At 49.8% G+C, this 19,843-nt stretch overlaps 2 protein-coding genes across 2 annotated transcripts; both read right to left on the bottom strand.

Annotated features, from left to right (window-relative positions):
• Positions 1 to 577: 577 nt before the first annotated feature.
• MADCAM1 (mucosal vascular addressin cell adhesion molecule 1) lies at positions 578 to 4,247 on the bottom strand. The gene is made up of 5 exons (XM_010724933.3): positions 3,730 to 4,247; positions 2,979 to 3,245; positions 2,576 to 2,884; positions 1,664 to 2,287; positions 578 to 1,238 (listed from the first exon to the last, which is right to left on the bottom strand). The coding sequence occupies exons 1-5, from the start codon at positions 3,776 to 3,778 to the stop codon at positions 1,114 to 1,116; spliced, it is 1,374 nt and encodes a 457-aa protein (XP_010723235.1). The 5' UTR covers positions 3,779 to 4,247; the 3' UTR covers positions 578 to 1,113.
• A 2,081-nt stretch (positions 4,248 to 6,328) lies between these two features.
• Positions 6,329 to 18,192, bottom strand: LOC100550262 (hippocampus abundant transcript 1 protein-like). Its single transcript, XM_003213228.4, has 12 exons — positions 17,885 to 18,192; positions 15,535 to 15,630; positions 15,305 to 15,367; positions 14,054 to 14,181; positions 13,525 to 13,639; positions 12,738 to 12,956; positions 11,568 to 11,681; positions 11,146 to 11,217; positions 10,635 to 10,747; positions 10,387 to 10,484; positions 10,142 to 10,308; positions 6,329 to 10,050 (listed from the first exon to the last, which is right to left on the bottom strand). The coding sequence occupies exons 1-12, from the start codon at positions 18,014 to 18,016 to the stop codon at positions 9,841 to 9,843; spliced, it is 1,527 nt and encodes a 508-aa protein (XP_003213276.2). The 5' UTR covers positions 18,017 to 18,192; the 3' UTR covers positions 6,329 to 9,840.
• Positions 18,193 to 19,843: the final 1,651 nt, after the last annotated feature.

The following is a 19,843-nucleotide window of genomic DNA, read 5'->3' as shown; positions in this document are numbered from 1 at the left end:
CAGCTCTGCGGCCGCCTCGCCCGCTGCGCCGGAGCTGCCCAACACCAACCGCTCGAAGTAATCGGCCAAAAAGGAGACGGGCTCCTCGGGCCGCGCCTCCAGCACCTTCAGCAGCGCCTCCCGCACCATGGCGGTGACGTCAGCTTGCAGCAGGAACTCCTCCTCGTCCCCCAGCCCGCTGCCCGCCGCCGCGGTCGGGGTGGCCTCCGCCGCCGCCCGCCGCTTCTCGTACGTCGCCATCTTAGCTGCAGGCGGCGAAGGCGGGTCACAGCCATCTTGGTGCGCCGCCATTCCGCTGAAGCGGGAAGCACCTATGCCGCCATCTTGAATACTGGCAGCCAATCCGTGGGCGAGGAGGCCGTCGGGTCTACCACCATTATTGCCCGGCGCATCCAATCAGCGGGCGGGAAGCGGTTGCCATGGTGCCGAGAGCCGCCATTGAGCGAGGCCGCAGGCCGTCATCTTGAGTATGGGCAAGGAGCCGCCGCTCTGTGAGCTGCAGCAAATGCGGGGCTCCTTAGCGGGCAACGCGCCCCGCAGCAGTGCTAGGGAACCAGAGCCGTGTGGGGACCGAGTCAGAGCACAAACACAAATAAAGCACTTTTATTGAAAGTCATGCTGCTGTTACGCACACCCACCCAGAACCATGCATGCATCCCCACCTCCTGCTCCTACAGCCTGAGGGCTGCACCAAGTGTCTGCTGTGCTCTGGGATTCACTGTGGGCTGCAGGCCCAGGCCAGCACAGCCCCAACCATCCCAGCCCTGCCCATCCCTCACAGCCTCATTCACTGGTCAGGCAGCAGCAGCCTCAGCCACGGGTCAAACTGCCCTTTCCCCGCTCTGCTTACACACACCACAACACACACGGAACTCTCAGTGCCCACCCAATGTGAAGGAGTGCAGCAGCAGCTCGGCCAGCTCCATGCTTACAGCCCCTGGGCTGGAGCTGCTCCTTTTGGGGTTTGGCAGGGAGCAACTCGCACCCTGCTGGCTCCGATGGTCCTATGCCGAAGCTGGGCTGCCTGGCTCATAGGTGCTCAGCTTCCTGCATGAAAGAAGGATGGCAGGAGCTGATGGGGAGGAATGGAGCAGCTGTAGGCAGCCTCCACTCTTAGGACAGATTGTAGTGTGATTTAAATCGTTTCCATAGGTGACGAGATACGATACCAGTCACTATCAGTCCCAGGAGTGAGAACGATGTGCCCATGGCTATGGGAAGGATGGAGCTGGATGTATCTGCAAAGACACAAGAAGGACGTGGGCTTGCAGGCCCAACTACCACACCTGAAGCTTCCCAGCTTTGAGCATATCAGACAATGGTAGGGTTGGAAGAGCCCTCACAGCCCCCACAGCCCCTCTGCCATAGGCTGGGTGCCCCCCACCAGCTCATGGTGCCCAGGGCCTCATCCATGGCTTTGAGCACCTCCAGGTTCTCACCACCTCTTGGTAAAGCACATCTCACCTAAAATTCCTCTCTTCTGATTTGAAGCCATCCTCCCTTGTCCTATCACTACCTTCCCCTGTATAAAGTCACTCTCTTGTTTATCAGCTCCCCTTATGTACTGGAGAGCTGCAGTGAGTCTAACATCCAGCATGGCTGCAGCAGATCCCAAGGGATGCATGCAGGGGGAACAGATGGGGGCTGCAGACCCCCGACTCACCATCAGAGACCATCAGCTGCATGCTGACTGCTTGTGCATGGCGGCCCAACAGGATGCATTGATAGTGGCCTTGGTGATGGGGCTCAGCCCGGTCCAACCATAGCGTGGAACCACTGCCCACTGCCTCCTCCCGGTACTGGGACAGAGCCACGGGGGTGTGCAGCCAACGGACGGAAGCATTTTGGGTACACTGTGCCTGGCACTCAATGCGCAGAGCTTTGCCTCGTATCCCATTGGGAGGCAGCGACCAGATCTGCAGGCTGCAGGTAGGTGTTGTTATGTGGGAGCCTGGGCTGCTATCATCCACAGCTGCTCCCTGTGTGGCTGCAGGGCTCACAGTGCCCATGCTGGGGGCTGCAGTGCTGTCCAGATGCAGCGATGCTGTGCCTACTGCAGGGTCCTGATGATGCTCCTCCGGTAGGGTGGGTTTGGATGCAGCAACCCACTCTGTGGGGGTCTCAGGTCTCTGTGACACAGCATTCAGGGCTGTGCTGGGCTCGTGTGGTTCTGGGGATGGCACTGTGATGGCTGCAGGCTCAGTGATGCTGTGGATTACCGTTGTGGTCATTGTGGTGTGGGGGCTCTCTGTGGTTGTGGCCATGGCTGTTGGCTGCTCCGTAACAGCTGTGAAAACAGAGCATCATAAGTTGCCTCAGAGGCAGATGGTGCCACTGTGGCATGTTGTCCCCAGGGGGTGATAACCATCTCTGCCCATCCTACACAAGCACTGCAGCTCCAGAGCAGGGAGCAGCACCAGTCAGCATGGCAGCAGGGACAGGAGGTTCACAGCACAGCACAAGAAAGGAAAGCTGTTACCCTTCCTGTTTCAAGCAATGCCAGACAGTGGAGGAGGGCTCCAGCAGTGGGAGCATTGTAAGAACCCAGCTCTCCAGCTCCATCCCTCATACTCACCCCTACTGCTCACAGGAATGGATACTACACGGATGAAGATCTTTGATCCAATTCTCAACGTCAGCTCACACCTGAACACCACTCCTTCTGTCACGTCCTCCCCTGACACCCGCACTGTGGTCACAACATCAAATAGTCCCTCATCGGTCTCTGTTTCTTCAAATTCATCCATCAACAATTTGTCCTCCCGGTACCAGGCAAGCTGCAGCCCTGTGATGGGGTACACGTGCAAGGCTGAGCAGTGCAGGGTGGATGGCTGCCCCGGTATCAGTGCTTGGTCCACATTGAGCTGCAGCACCTCTGGGAGAGCTGCAAGAGAAACAGCCGTGGGAAGGTGTGAATCTCCAGGGAATGGCAGGACTTTGCAGGGGGAGCCCCCAAGAGAAGGGGTGGAGATGCTTACAATAGACCTTCAGGATGGCAGTGTTCTGGTAGCTGCTGTCACCGCAGGTGCCCTGGCAGATCTTGACGCCCTCTGTGGCCAGTTTGACGTTGCTGATCTTCAGGATGCTGTGGGTGAGGAAGGTGTCGATGCTGCCCAGGTTGGTGTCCAGCCCCTTCCACTGCACGGTGCCGCCTGGGCAGGGCAGTGAGCAGTTCAGCTGCACTGCGTCTCCATATTGCACCACTGGCTCCTTTGGCACCACCACCAGTTTGTTGGTCGGCCGCCCTGTGTGAAGGAGAAGGGACTGTGGGAGTCAGAGGAGGGGATGAACACCAACAAACAAAGCAAACGGGATTTTGATTTAGTCACACCCAGCTCTTTTCTCACCACCATGAGGGGCACAGATTAATAGTGATGGTTCATTCGAGCCAGTGTTTCCCTGGCAAAATCCAGCCAGGGTCTGCCAAATAGCAAGCATCACCTCCTGATTGTACTCCTTACCACCAAGACTTTCCAGCTATTTTGTTGGAAATGACCCCACAAACACCTTTTTCCCTGCAGTTTTCACTGTTCACCAGTGCTGCTGCTCACCTGGCAGCAGGACGGTGCAGTGGAGCAGGGATGTATAGCATCACTCACACACCAGCCATAGGCTCCACCACAATGGGCACAGAGCTGAGAAGCAAGGAGAAGGAGCCCCTAAAGCAGCACACAGAGCAAAAGCACGGGGATCTCAGCACACAGCCTGGGTGAGGGATCAGGCACTCACCACTACAGCCCCACAGCAAGCTGATGAAGAGGAGAGGAGCCAATTCCATCACCCACAGAGCTGGCCGCAGGGCAGAACAGCAGCAAACGGTGGTTTTCCTTCCTTCCCTCTTGCTTGGAGTGAGTGCTGCTGACTGGAGCTTTCCTTCTGATTGCCTGCCCCGTTCTCAGCCCTTTTTAACACCCTCTAAGATCCGCCCCGTCTGCAACATCCGGGGGCCCCACACCCTTCCCATCAGTGGGGGTATTTCCAGAAAGGGTTTCCCATTTGACTTTGTGTTCAGTGCTTGCCCAGTTACACGGCTCTGTTCCTATGGGTTCCCCTGACCCCAAGCCTCCCCAAATGGCTGCGGGGCTCCCATTGCCTCTAATTACCCTCTGACAGCCCCACTCAGGTCAGGACTTGGTCCCATCCCAGCTCCCTCTGCACTCCACCTGGCCTGGGCGAGCAAGGCTGCCTGGATACCACATCTTCCAGAAAGCAAGAATATCCCTAAATGACAGGGATTTGAATCCTTCTGTCAAGAGATTGAAAGCAATAGGAGGGCAGGCTGCCTCCTCTGCCTCTTTATCTCTTACCAGCTCATCAAGGGATACTTCCCAGGGCACCTCCCCATCACTCCCCCACCAAATGCGCACTGTGGAGCACTCTGCCCTCTCTCCAAGGCAAACTGTCTCTTTCTGTGCTGAGCACAAAGGCTGAAACTAACAGCTGCAGAGAGCATTTTCAGGGATAAAAGCAGGTATCTCCTGATAGGACTGTCTACCCCACATCATGCTGCCACAAGGCATGGCCACAGAGCCACTCCTCACGTCTGGCATTACCACCTTATCCTCACACCCAGCTCTTTGGAAATAGCTGGGCTCATTCAGGCTCATCATACCCCATCATTGTACTCGGGTTGAGGAAGGAACCAAAGGGTTGAGGGAAGGGATGTGTGATTCCCCACACCACCCATCAGGAGCTGTTTCCCATACGGGAACACTCCTGAGAAGCAGCTCCGGGTACGGGGCGTGCTGCTTCATTTGGGATACCAGGTAATTAACTGTCAGACAGGGCAGGGGAAGAGCTCTGTAAACAACTGCCACCCGAATGTGCACATTCAGCTGAAATCAGAGTGATTAATGGCTGCAGGGTTTTGTTCTGTCCATCCTGTGTTAACAGAGCTGCTTCCCGGAGTTTCCAGCAGCCACTGCAGTCCATCCGTGGGGCCCTGACCCAGCCCTGGTGCGGAAATGCCCAGGTCTCCTCCATGGGATAAGGCTGTGTATGGGCCAAGTTCTTCCCAGCAGTGAGCTCAGGGTCTCCTCCTCATTCCCACCCTCGCAGCTCAGACCTCAAAGCACCTCCGTGCCCTAAATCCATCTCCCCTTGGCTACCTGTGACAGCTCTCAGACCTTCATCCCCGAGCATCCCATCATCCCACAGTTTGTTCAGTCTTTCTCTTTAACGGATTTTATACTTATAAACTGGAAGAGCGCACAGGTGATGCTTTTATTCTATTCCACTACTTGATCCAGTGGTCGGCAGCCCTGCCTACAGCAGGGGTTTGGAACTTCAACCTCGAGGTCCCTTCCAACCCAAGCCATTCTATGACTATGAAAAACCACACTTGGGGCAGCTGGCAAAGCCCAAAGTCCTTCTGAAGTTTACTGTTAAGCATCAGACTGAGAGTCTAAATTGTCTTTAAACTCTTTCAGAAAGGGAAAAAACAGAACATGCTACCAAAAACCAAAACCTACAAATGCAGTGCTGGAGTACATCACCAGTCCAACTTTGAACATAATTTCCTTTTCCCTCCTGCTCACTGATGCCGAGACAAGCTGAGGGTCTTATTTTTTTCTACTGTTATCTGAAGGGAAAAAAAACAAACACAATAAGCTCAAAAGTCCAGAGGAAATAAATACAAAAAGCAACATCATTTATAATAGAGGGCTCGTATTTCCAGCTCATTACAGAGTATTGGCCATCCATCAAAGGACCTGATTTGGATTTGTTTATACTACTTGTGATTACATTGTTCACGTTAGTATGATCCTGAAAACCCCACTTAAATGGGTAAGATAAGATCTAAATGAAGCCTGCCTGGAAATGAGGGCAGCAGCATACTACAGCCCCCATGGTCCCATGGGGATGCTGGTGCACAGAGATGGCTGTTGTGCGTGGAGCTGAACTGCAGACAGCCACCCCAGCTTTCACAACCCCCAAATTACACCTGGTACCATAAATGTTACCCTGGATATACAGCCTGGAGGTCTCTTTCTTGTTGGATGAGTAAGGCAAGCAGCAGAGGCTCAGCTCAGTGTGTTTTACCTTCAGGCACCAAAGCAGTGAGAGCTATGAAGCTGTTCCAATGCTCCCATGAAAATCCAGGTAGATGTTCCAGAATCAGGTTGAACATGAATTGGTTTCATGTACTTTTCATTCTAGAACACAAGTTTGGAAGAAATTGGTGAAAACCAACAACCAGATGGATTTGTGCCCTGTACAGAACCTCACATGTGGACTCCAGCCCCAACCAGTCATCAGAGACCATCCAGAAATACAAACAGACTCCAAAAGCCCCAAATCCAGCTTGTAACAGATCAGAAGAAAGAGCTTCAACGCAACAGGAATGCAGCAGTTTAATAAATAATCCATCAGAGGAAAGATTAGCCAGTGCTAAACACAACTTGAACTGAAATAAATACATTTCAATGTTAACTTAAAAAAAAAAGAGATACAGAAATGCACACCATAGTAAACTTAGAGCCGTTCTCCAATGAACGTGGGCTTGCTGTGTGCCCACACTTGAAAGATGACCAAAGATGTTAGCAGCAATTCAAGTGCAAATGGAAGAATAAAAACAAAGTTCAAAGTGATTCCTTTGCAAAGGTAACGACAAAAGGGCAAGCGGTGGTTTTAATGCATTCAGTTTCTCTAATGCAACAAGATCAGCTTTATAAACTCACTCGAACTGCTGCTGTTAACATTGGAGCTGCAGAGGAAGGGCAGCTGAGCTCATTCTTTTGCTGTATGTTTGGGGCATTGCTGTTAACCAACCTGAAGTGTAACTCACTGCAGAACGCCGATGCTGACTGGCCAGGCTCAGGCATCACATAGCAAATCAATGGGATTGACAGAAAAGGCTCTTTTACAAAAAGTTGCATTTCCATAGAAAATAACAAAACTTGGCAACGCTAACTCAATGCTTTCTACAAGTTTTCCAGCCTCCACCACCGACGCTGCAGAATTACCAGCCCTTCAGAATTAGGCACATTCTTCATTCAGGTCCAGTAATCTCAGCTCCGCCACCGCTGGGCTCGAGGCAGTGTCTCTCACATAAAGGCAGAATGGTGGATCACATCCCTACGCCCAACAGGGAGAGAGGGGTTACAGCAGGGCCGAGAGACCCCCAACCAACTGAGGGAACTCCAGAAACGTGAGAACAAATCCCTATCTGCTTCCAATGCCCATAACAACAAGCAGCATCTGCAGGGAAGGCAAGCAGGCTTGCTGCCCTCCAGGGAACATCTGCACCTTCAGCACTGTGGGATTGGGAGCAACTCACACCCATCCCCATTGTGCCACCTCTGCCTGCATTGCAGACCCTGGCAGGTTGGGAAGAGACCTCGGTGGAATAAATTACCATATATAGGAAAGGACTTTGAAAAAAATATATATATCTATATATTTTATATAATATAAATTATGCTCGTCTTGGTTTTGTAACGTTCTGTTCTATTTTAACCTGTGAAGCTTTGAGTGTGAATGAGGTAACTATTCAGTGTTTAATTTCAATTCATTTGCATGTGAGGGATGGAACTACTTGAGTTCATTTTCGTACAGTGCAAACAAATGAAGCACCAGATTTACCTGGTGAAGCTCCAATCGAATAAAAGCTATTTCTGTAAGCAATACAGAGATGGAATTGCTGCCTAGAAGTTAAAGTGAGGGGATTCTCTTCAGGAAAGGTGTGTGCTGTGCATCCACAGTGCAACCTATCCCAAAAAGGTCTGGAAACATGGGGCAGAGAGAAAACTGGAGCCTCCACATGTTGCTGATACCTTCTCCAGTCCCACAAATTAGAGCTGCATAAGCAAACCCTCAGTGTCTGAGACAGCTGCTCTCTGCATGGGCAATCAGCTGCTCTCACAGTTCTTATTACAGGATTTAAATACCAGCCAAAATTATTGGTAAACAAAAGCTGAATTACTTCACTTAAATGCCCACCTCCACTAACTAACTGGTCCAGAAAATTGGTAAACCGACATGATGCTCTTCGTTCAAGGCAAGCAGTGATTCTATACTGTTAGGCTCTTAAGGGATGCACACGAAGATGCAGAGCTCCATCTGTTCAGTCACCACGAACCAGCTCTCCCACTGACAAGCTCATAGAAGAGGTCAGAAGCTATGAAGCCTCATATTCCCTTCACAACCCTCAAGCAGGCATCCTGAGTGAAGCAAAGTCCCACAGGAGTGCCTGCTGTGCTCCAGAGCACTGAGATCTTCGGGGCTGTCTGGCTGATATAAATACGGAGACAAACAGCATTTTGGTCACTGCTGCACAGGAACAGCACCAAATACAATTACCCATCTGTAAAGAACCAAGACATGAAGTGACAGTGATCCCTTTTGGTCTTTCTCCCTTAAATTACTGTCTTGAACCCACAGAGAAGTGATCCCCATGAAGCTGTATGCACACCCCATGCTGAGATGGAACTACTTTTTGGCCACTGTATCCACAATGCCCTTAGCAACAAATTCCTTAATTGCCCCCAGTTTGGTCTTTGCTTCCCCAGTGTCATTATTTCTGCTCTCACTCATTGTTTCCTGCTCACTTCACTATCTCTATGCATCTATAAACAACCAAACGTTCCCCATATCTACCTCAGCTTCTTTCACAGCACTCAGAGTTTCTGTTTCTTCTTCTAAGCAGAGCTGAACCCTGCAGAAAAGGTTGCAGTTTCATTCTTCAGCAAAACGAAAGCCTTCAGAGAGGGGCTCAGAAATACTACCTGGAATACAGACTTGCAGATTCAAAGCAATTGCAACCCTCATCAGGCTCCTTTGGACCGAGAAAAACAAATCACGCCTCGTTATCTGGTTTTAATATCAAGATGAGAAGAGTCTGTGGAAAAATCAACATGTTTCATAGAAGTGCTCAACAGCTATTTCTCTGACCTCACTCTCAGGAAGCCACGCTTTAACAAAGTGCTTAGCAGAGTTTACTTCTTTCTCCTGCCTCTTAAGAAGCTATTTTCTAATCAACTTCTCCACTTCCAGAAAAAAAATCCCCCCCCTCCCAAATCCTTTTACCTGCTTCCTATGGAGGTAGTGACAGACAGAAGTGTTACATCAGTGTAACAACAACAAAAAAAGCCAACACAAAAGCAACAGAAACCCCCATGAAAAATACTAACGTTGACCACCTAAGCATCTGTAATTCATATAATTAACTTCCATCTGCCCATTCTCTCTTGTGAGCTCAGAACAGCATCAATTTCTTGTCTGAGTAAGCATCACCTGGGCCAAAATGGACAAATTCACCAGATCCTCAAGATGGTGACTATGCTATCTGTTCTTCAACCATGCACACTTTTTACTTGCTGTATTATTACAGTATAGGCTGCACAGTGCAGCCTCTCGGCCTCCCCCAGGCTGAGGTCAGCCAACTCAGCTGCAACGGGATCAGCATCAAGTACCAATTATGTAAGGGGATGGGGGAATGTAACAGATGCCTTGTTTTATTCTGGCTGGCACACGAGTTAGTTCACATTAGAACACAGACAATGCTAGCTCCTCAATTTTTCACTGACGAGTTGAGTATTTGGCAGGTCACACCATGAAGTTCAGTGTTCACAACAAGGGCAGGTTTGCTTTAAAGAAATATCCCTTCATGCAGAGCGGTTCTGTATCTCCCCTTTCCATCAGCACCAGACCATACAATTCAATTTTTGCACCAGCTGAGTATATTTGGCTTGAAGGGAAACCACTTCCCTTCTCGTGAGCTGCTCGTGGTACAGTCTTTCATCTCGCTCCTTCTCGCCTCCCACCCTCTCTCCCCAAACCCCAACTAAGTCCATCTTTGATCTGGAGTTGAGACACAAGCCAGGTCCTTCTCTCCCAACCTCATACACTGCTGTCCTCAAGCAGGGGCTCCTTGCCATCCGAAGCTCCAGCCTGCGGGCTGTGGGTGTGGGTCTGGGCTCCGTTACTGTGTTTTTTGTGGCTGCCTGATCTCAGAGTAAGGTTGTGTTCTGGAATGAACAAGGCCACCAGGAGCGACAGCAAGACAGAGCAAGCTCCAAACAGGAAAGGAGGCCCTGGGATAATGCTGCTCTGTAGGAAAAAAAACAAAGGAATGATTAATGCTGAAGGCAACGTCAGAAGAAGCACCGCAAAAACTGAATGATAAAACTGAGCAGATTACCTCATCTGTTGGGTTGGCCATGTTGGGTTTGGAGGCCTTACCCAAAGTTTCCACCTCAGCCATTTCATTCAATTCCACATGGAAGAGATAGAAGACGAAGCCATAGAGAGCTGGTCCCAGGCCATTACACAGACCCCGAATTCCAGTGATCATCCCCTGCACTACACCTGGGGACAGAGAATATTTGTGACCTGAGTGCTGCTAGGGTGAACTTGCCCATGAAACAAGTAAGCAATTGAACTTACCCTGCTGGTCAGGGTCTGCGTTCCTAGACACCATGGCACTGATGGCCGGGAAGGTGATGCTAGACATGGCAGCCACAGCCCCTGCTGCCCACATCATCCTTGGAGAGAAAGAGGGAGCAGTCAGGAGGGAGGCTCCCAAGGAATTGCTATATACCAGCACTGCGTGTGGAGCAGCATCTCCCTCTGCTGGGGACAGAGACCTGTCACAGAGCCACGGAGGGAGAAGCCAAAGATGGGCAAACTCTTACCAAGGCTGTGATCCGAAGCCATACCAGGCCAGCTGCAGGATCTGGAAGCCTAGTCCCAGCAGGATAGTGTTTTTATTTCCTATTGAACGCATGAGAATTCCCAAGACTACTGTCTGGAAGTGAAAGAAAAACAAAGTAAGTGAAGAGAGACGACAACACACTGAAGAATAAGAGAATAGGAATCAGAGGGAACTCTTGCTGCCATTAGATTGCTCTACCACGCACAGGCACTCCTCCATTCTGATCACATTCTCATAGAAACCAGCATGTCCCCTTTTAGAGCAATCAGAGCATAATCTATGATGTTTTACAGAGCAACCACTCCACAGTTTGTTCTTTCCTGACAACAGCTACACCCAGAAGAAAAGACAAGAGATCACAGGTAGCTGTAAGTGGTACTGATGGTATCTGAGTAGCCACAGGGATTCTGACAAGTCATTAATCCAAATTATCAGAAGTTTAGCATATTCCCATAACCTGACTCAGATCATAGGCAGAAATCAGTTCTCACCTGAGCCAGTATAGAGAGAATTCCAACAACACCAATAAACGCTGCCACAGTCTCTGAGGAAAAACCAATGACCTGTGAAAACACCAAGAAGGGATTCTTCAGGCAAGAGATGTGCACCATACAACAAAAATCACTCCATCAACGTTACTAACATTTATTGACACTGCTTATCAGCTCCTTAAACACTAATCAACTTACATTCTGCTACCTTACTGGAATAAAACACAAAGTGATCAAGAGGCTCCCACATCTATTTTTTATTATTTTTATTTTTAGGAAAGCTGGAACATGTCACTATTTCTTATGGTTTCAGCTTCATTAAGCCATCGGCCAACATTAGTTTCCTATGGACATGCAGCTTAGAGAACATTTCTAGGCTGGGTTTGTGCATTCAGAGCCTTCCTTGCTCACAGTACACTGACCTGTCGCAGGTACAGGAAAAAACTGGAGTACTGGCCAGCTTCAGGAAGATAGGAGAGAAAGACAGTGATACAGATGAGCAGCACTGTAGAATCCTGACCCACTTTCCTCAAAGACTGTAGAAAAGAGGAGGGAAAAAAAAATGTTAAAACCTATTGCATGCTGTTCAGGTAAACAAAAGTGTTTAAGTTACCATCTCACATGCAAAAAGGGAATGCTTGGATAAGTCTACACTTGTTTACTCAAAACAGCCCTCTGTAAATGCCTCCTGTTCATAAACAGCAAATACCCAGCATTCCAGATGAAGATGTGAACACTGTCACAGAGCAACCAGACAAGACACAAAATTACATCAATTTACACCTTAGAATGAGGAATTTTTGCTTTTCAGTTTCTTACATTTACGGCCAACTGCTTTTAATCCCAATTTTTATTCCCTCAGATTACCAACATAATCCTCCAAGCAAGCAGAGGAGGTGAAACTCTGCAAAGCTCACTACCATTAGCAAGTCCCTAAAAAGCCAGGGGCACACAAGACTTCTCCTGACACAATCCTACTGCTAAAGTAACTCATACTGCAGCAGCAGGTAGAAACCATGGTGCACTTGGAAAGCTATGCTGTTATTGCTTATTGTGGTGGGATGATTCACAGAAGTGGAATACCACCAGTGAGGGCTACAGTGTGATCCAAGAGACTCCTGGATCCACAATAACTTTCTGGTTCAGGTACTGGATTGACTCACATGGTGATGCCACCCAGAGAGAACTTGAAAAGCTCTAAAGGTGGAACATAATGAGGTTCAACAAAGAAAAGTGTAAGGTTTTGCACTTGGGTTGGGGTAATCCCAGGTATGTAAACTGTGAGAAGAACTTCCTGAGAGTAGCCCTTCCAACCCAAGTCATTCTATGATTCTCTGATATTTCAAACATCTGGCACATTTCCTCCAAGAGATGTTCTTCCTTTAGACTTTACATATGTAGCTACTCAGGTAAGACAGAAGCTGTGACTTTTATATACATGCAGCCTGCTATTAGTTAAACACTGTATCTTTGCCAGCATTCACCTTGACCTTCTGTGGAATGCATCTTTCTTTTGAGAGAAAACAACAGAACAGAACTACAGCACCTACAAATATCACAGAGTGCAGAAAACCAGCAGCAAGATTACTTACAGCAAATGGGTCTGCTTGTTCCCAAGAGATTGGAGCTCCCCAGGAGACAGGACGCATCTCTTCTGGCAGAGATTCTGGCACAGCCAGCAGGATGAAACCAATATCCAGCAAAGCAACACCTGAAGCTAGCACAACTACAAGTGTATCACCATAGGCTTGGGAAAGGTATGCACCAATTGCTGGGCTTGTGACCAGACTAGCAGCAAACGTGGCTGACACCTAGAAGCATAAAAGATGAATAATACAGCTTCTTCTGACCAGAGCTTATTTTCTCCTCCACAGTAACTGAAGGATATTATATTGCCATCTTGAAAGGAGACAATCCATGTGGACAGGGATTCTTGTACACAAGGATATGGCATGTTTGCTTGGTGCCATCCAGGCTGAATTCTAGCAAAAGGCAATTAAAGCTATCCTAATAGCTCATATTGGTTATGGTGCTTCCAGTAACTCCATAGGAAGGGCACAACCACAGGCTGCTTGTATGCACACCAGCATCATGGTCTGATCTCTTTAATTGTGCAAAGAAGCTGACAGACCAGGCTGACTTAAAGGCCAAGCAACAATACAGCTGGAGTTCAGATAACACAGAGTTTACTTGCTCTCTCAGTGGTCAAAGAAAAGCAAGAATGTGGAGACTAACATTAGCAAAGCTCTTATCATCTTGTCACAGATACTGCCCTCAAGCTTGATGTCTGTAAGCCTCCCACCCTAATTTTACACCTGTCCTAACAGTCAGACCCCAAGTATTTCCTTCAATAGATGAACCTGTTATTAAGCTCCTTACCAGGCCATATGCTGTGCTGCGTTCATGCTCCTGTGTGATATCAGCAACGTAGGCAAAAATCACAGAAAAGGTGACAGCAAAGACTCCAGACATGGAAATGACAGCAAAATACCACCTGGAACAGATGTTACCAAAGGCAGAGTTAGAGACCTGGCAGAAGTTGAGTTACTACCCCTACCATATTCCTCCTCCAGTCCATCTTATTTCACTGCATCATAAAGCACTCAGCAACACTGAGCTGCAGGCTTGTAGCCTATGAAGTTTTATGACTTATTTTCCCCTTATGTTATGGCTTATGTTTTACCAGGTGAAGCAATAAAGCTTTTCTTCCTGAAACTGAACCCTCTGGCAGAACTGGATAAGTAAATCAGTCTCTGGACTGAGGAAAGGCCACATGCCCAGGCTCCTTCTCTACTGGACAGACACTTCCACCTCATCTCCAAATGCAATACCAGCAAATCCTTCACTGTTGAGCTTCACACTCGCTCTTCTTCTCAGAACCACTCAGTTTGAACAAGAACAAACTCACCACGGACTGATCTTCATAAGGGGAATTGGTGCACATGTGAAGAAGACAGTGAGGAGGAGGAAGGATTTCCTGCCCCAGACATCAGAGAGAGCACCAATCAATGGGGCACTTAGAAAAGAAAGCAGACCCTAAGAAAAGACAGAAAAGATGACAGAGTTTGTCTGAGGGGTTTCTTTCTAATTATCAACAGCAAGGGCTTTTGGAGGCAACATCTGAAGATAAAGAACCCACTCCTATTTCCTACAAGCAGGCGACGTTACCAAAACGCAGCAGTTCATTAAGTTGCTCACATTTTCAGTGAGGAAAACAAAATCCTTGAGCAGCTAGATGCTGCTAAATAACCCAACCACTTCCCATTCTCTGCAGCTGCTCAGCCTGCAGCTGTGGTCTTCCCAGGCACCCTTGTGCAGCAGGGAGCTGCCCTGCCACTACCTAAAAAGCTACTAGCACAGCTCCGTCACATTAACATCGCTACAGATCTAGGGAAAGCTTTCTCTTTTAGATGGAGAGGAGTCAGACCTGATGAGAAACCAAAACCATTAAGCACAAATAAAATGGTTCAGTGCCTTTCAGTGTCTTTCAAAGCACAGATAAGCAGGGAAAGTCCTTAAGCATACCAGGGAGAGCCCGACACACAACGAAGGGAACCACTTTGATGCTATTTCTTGAGATCTTTTTTCCAGAACAGTGGCCTAGCAACACATCTTGTCTCACATCTGAGACAGAACACCTGGCTATTGCTTTTTCACTGTTTTTGCCTCAAATTCTGCTCTGAGGACTCTGGTCTAGTCACTGAGTCCATTTACCACACCGCAGCACACTCTTTACTTTCTCTGATGAGAACCCATTAAGGCCAGTCCAATTTCAGTTTTTGCTTACTGATAAGTTCAGATGTCATTGCTTTCTTTTCTCCTCAATTTGGTTCCACAGCTGATATCATAAAGATTTAGAATGCTTTCAGATGAAACATATTTGTTACAGCTCCAAACAGATGCTAACAAGCAGCACATTGTTAATTCTTCTCAGTAAGGTTAACTACACAAACTACCCAATTTTATGTCCTATCAATCCTTCATCTTCTATTAGGTTTCTAGTGAGCAACCCAACATTAAATATGAACATCAAATACTGGCTGATATCAGCAAATGTCATAGTTTGCCACTTCTTGCTTTGAACTCAGACTAAAAGAAAGCGAGGTACTGGTTAGATTTCATTACAAGCACCCATGAGAGCAGAAGGAATAGCCCTTACCTTGACTCCGTGAATCAGACCATTCATCAAGAATGTGTGCTGAGGAAAAGTCTGGTGTAACACCTACAGGAGGAGAAATAAAAATAAAGCATGCTAGCAACTTGTACAGGGTTTCCATTCCTGCAGGCAACTGGTGGCTACAGATGGCTCTAAGAACACAATACAAGGAAAATGGGAAAGAAATCAGCAGCTCAAGGCAAACCCTCAGCTACAAGAGGATGATCACTCACCGTCAGCATTGGAGTGGTCAGTAAACCCCAGGCAAAGAACTCCAGGAAAATCACCACCACTGCGTGGTACACGCTGGGCTCTCCAATCCCCTGTCGCTGCAAAACAAAGTTCCTAATTAAAGATAAGCACATCCTGGTCTGGGATAAATACATTTGGTTAGGAGCTGAAATGTCAGCTCTGACTGAAGCTGTACCCCCACCCCAGGGTGACTCCGTCCGGGTCTATCAATCCTTACCTGTCCTACAAAGCCCATTGGTTTCTTTCTTTTCTTCCCTTTCAAAGAGCATCTTTGATACCATTAAGCCTTCCCTAAAGACAACTGAACATATCACCCTTCCAACCCTCACCTTAAAGAGCTTTGACATGGACCCCAATGCCTATTTTGACAGCAGTAGATGCAACAGCTCAGAAAAGGCTCCAAAATTTTGGAAAGGCGAGTTTAGCCCTCAATGCTGACTCTGTTCAGTGTGATGGAAAAGGCAAAGATCAGCTTAAAAAGAAGCCTTGAAGAGTTTGCTTATCTTACTTTTATTTAAGATCTCTCCCAGCACTTCTAAGGGAGCATTTGTTCAGCTGCCTGCCCAGAAGGTTATCTCCTGTCACACAGGACACACTTACAAAGTCATGAGCTCACAAGTAAAACAAATCACGAGGAACAAGGAGAAAACCTCAGCTGAATTACATCAAAGAACTGCACAGACCAAACATTCAGTAACACAACGCGCTCCCTTCCACAAGAGCTCATTTCTCCCGTTAGCAACAGAATGATTTCAACTCGACAAAAAGTCTCCTTAAAAGAAGAAATCAAGTCACCAGCACAGAGCCAAGAGGCACCCAACCCTGCCCTAGGGAAACTCACAGCAGTCAGTGTTACTGCACACAAGTGAGATGGCTGTTTGTAGCAGAGAGAGAAGGCCCAGGTGGCACAAACCCACCTCGTTCCACTCACCTAACCTCTCACCTCTGCAGAAGACAGCAGCCCTCTCTTGCTTTCATCTTCCCTCTTTGTGTTCTCTCAATCACTTCTAACACAACTGAAACAAAACTAACAGCCCATTTCTTCACGCAGCAGATGCAGAAATCCACGTGGGACCTGTTCAGTTTCCACCCATCAATCACCTCATTGCATTACACTCACAGAATCACAGAATGGCCTGGGTTGAAAAGGACCACAGTGATCATTCAATTCCAACCCCCTGCTATGTGCAGGTCGCCAACCACCAGCCCAGGCTGCCCAGAGCCACATCCAGCCTGGCCTTGAATGCCTCCAGAGATGGGGCATCCACAGCCTCCTTGGGCAACCTATTCCTCTCCTTAAATAATAGAGAAAAAACTCATCTTTGGAGTCACCCCACAAGACCACTCCTCTTGAATGCGCAGCTATAAAATACAAAGAGATCACCAGGAGCCTGCTGCATAGATTGATGACCAGGAGCACAGGAAGGGCTCACTGCCACCTTATGCCCCTTATGAGACAGGTGTGCCTATCTCTGAGCTGCCATTTACCAGACACGCTGCTGAAATTTCCATTCCAGGTACAGAGAATCGATGCCAGGAGCTCCTCACACAACCCTCCAAACAAGCACACATTTCACCCAGATTCCGAGGCAAGTTTACCATACGATGACACCACAAACAGAATCACAGAATCGTAGGGGTTGGAAGGATCCTCCAGAGATCATCGAGTCCAATCTCCCTGTGAAAGGAGGCTCCCTACACCAGGAAACACCCCCAAGTTCCCACGCATGCCCACGGGAACAGAACTCCCATAGGATCATCCCCTATGAAGACAGGCTGAAGGAGCTGGGCTTGTTCAGCCTGGAGAAAAGAAGGCTGCGGGGTGACCTCAGTGCAGCCTTTCAGTACCTAAAGGGAGCCTACATAGGGGAGGGGAATCAACTCTTTGAAAGGGTTGATAACTGCAGGATGAGGGGAAATGGTTTGAAGTTGAGGGAGGGGAGATTTAGGTTGGACATCAAGGGGAAATTCATTACAGAGAGTGGTGAGGTGCTGGAACAGCTGCCAGAGAGGCTGTGGATGCCCCGTCCATCCCTGGAGGTGTTCAAGGCCAGGTTGGATGGGGCCCTGGGCAGCCTGGGCTGGTATTAAATGTGGAGGTTGGTGGCCCTGCATGTGGCGGGGGGTTGGAGATTCATGATTCTTGAGGTCCCTTCCAACTCTGGCCATTCTGTGATTCTGTGATCAGAGGAACAGCCGCGTCCAGAGAAGGCTCAGAAAGGCAGAGCCGCTCATCCCACCCGAGACCCGGGAGCAGCAGCTGCCGGTACGCTTGACATCCAGCAGGGCCGAGCCTCCCCGCCGCCCCGACCCCCCCCCAAAGCCACTCACGCCGGCCCCGTCCCGTATGACGATCTTCTTGGCCAGCAGGACGCTGCGGTTGAGCCGCTTCTTCTTCTTCTTCTCGCCGGTCATTGCGCCGTCAGGCCGCTGCCGTTCTCCTGCCTCCTCGGCTGCCCCCATCCTCCCAGCGGTGGGTCGCGCCGAGCCCGGCTCGGACCCGCGCCCAACGGGTGGGGTCAGAGCGCGGAACCCGGTGCGAGGAGGCGGGAAAAGGCGGCGGATGGAACGGGGGAAGGCGGGCGGCCCGGCCCGGCCATGAGGCCCCTCCCGCCCCGCGGCCGCGCCCCCGTCGCCCGGACGATGGCGTTAACGGTCACTTCCGGCGCCCCGACATCGCGCGCTGAATCCTCGCGTCCCATTGGCTGTTCCGCCCGCCGCCTGTCGTCTCATTGGTTGGAAGGAGTCGAGGGGGCGGTGTTTCGCTTGAAGGTTTGTGAGGGGCGGTGCTGTGACGTCAGACAGCTGCCGGGGGGTGGCGCAAAGCACGATGGGAAGCGGTGGGTCGTTGTAGCGTGCAATTAACCCCGCGCTAATTAACGTTGGGCCTCGCGCTGCGCCCTTAATGGGCTGGTGTGCCGTAGGAGACACTTGGTGCCTTAGCAACTCGAGTACTGAGTGGGGGTTCAATGCTTCCTGGAAGTTCCTGGGCTGTCCCAAATGAGAACCGCAGCATGGTTGGGTTGGAAGGGACCCGCAGCCCCACCATGAGCTCAGTGCCCCTTCACCTCCAGCTCTGGGTGCCCAGGGCTCCCCCGTGGCTTTGGGAGCTGCAGGGATGGGGCCTCACCGCCTCAGGGTGAAAGGTTTCTCCCTCACATCCAACCTAAAGCTCTCATCTTTTAGCTTGAAGCCATTCCCTCTTACCCTATTGCTATCAAACAATCATTCTGCTGTGTGCCAACATCCCCTGGGCCTCCAAGACCACCACACGGGTCCCTTCTGGCTCAGGATTCTGCGGTTTTGTGTTCCAGGGGCAGCCTGGGTTCTGCCTTGGTTTGCTCAGGGGGTTGGAGAAAGGAGTTTGAGCTCTGTTGCAGCCCCTATGAGAGATGAGTGCTGTTCCCAGCCCCCCCATCCTCACATTAAAGGTGCCAGATGGGCTGAAACCAAAGGGTTTGCCCTGGGGAGGCAGAGGGCAGCCCTGTCCAACCCGGGGACACTGCAGTTGGCTTCAGCTGAGTGCTCAGCCCTGCCCCAGTGCTGCTGCAGCCCCGCACACCCGCAGCCCTGACCAGCTCTCCTATTTCACCACGCTTGCTTTAATGTGTCCTGATGTGTCAGCACTTGGGGGGATTCATGTTTCAGGGAGGGCTTCTCTCTGCTGGCGCAGCTTCAAAGCAAAGTGTCTTTTTGAAACGTCTTCTGCCGCTTCTTTTGGTAGAGCCAAAGGGAGAACTTGCATCCTTTCTTAGGTGGGGGAAGCAGGGTAATAGCAGCCAGGTATCTTCCCAGCATGGTTCCAGCCCCCTCACCCCAAACTCATCACCAAACAGGGACATTGTGACAGCTGTGGCCATGGGTTCAGCACTGACAGACCTGTGCTTGCTTCAGCAACACTGCTTGTACGCCTGTGTTCCCTCTCCTAATTAATGCTTCATGGATTGGAGAGTCCTTGATGCTTATTCCCTTCATGCAGTGCCAGAGGTGCAAGGAGGTTCATTAGGCAGAATTTAGAAAAGGTGTTGCTGCTGGGAAGCAGCAGGGCAGGAGGCCAACATTGCTTGCCCTCCCTTCTCCTCCCACTCCTCTCCATATCCATCCCTGCCCCTGTGATGCTGGAACCACATGTGTCAAGGGCCACAGGAGCCTCTTGCATCATCTCAGCTAGAAATATGAAGGGCTGGAACCTGAAGAGAGATGGAAGTCAGCTCTGGCTGTTCTGAGGCTGTTCTGTGGCAGGATGGCCTGGGGGGTCCCACAGTAGGGCAAGACCCTCGCCATGGGGGG

The sequence above is a fragment of the Meleagris gallopavo genome, chromosome 30 (assembly GCF_000146605.3).
Source record: "Meleagris gallopavo isolate NT-WF06-2002-E0010 breed Aviagen turkey brand Nicholas breeding stock chromosome 30, Turkey_5.1, whole genome shotgun sequence".
Classification (NCBI taxonomy): domain Eukaryota; kingdom Metazoa; phylum Chordata; class Aves; order Galliformes; family Phasianidae; genus Meleagris; species Meleagris gallopavo.
Note: the sequence above shows the minus strand (reverse complement) of the source record. Positions and strands in the feature narration are given on the sequence as shown.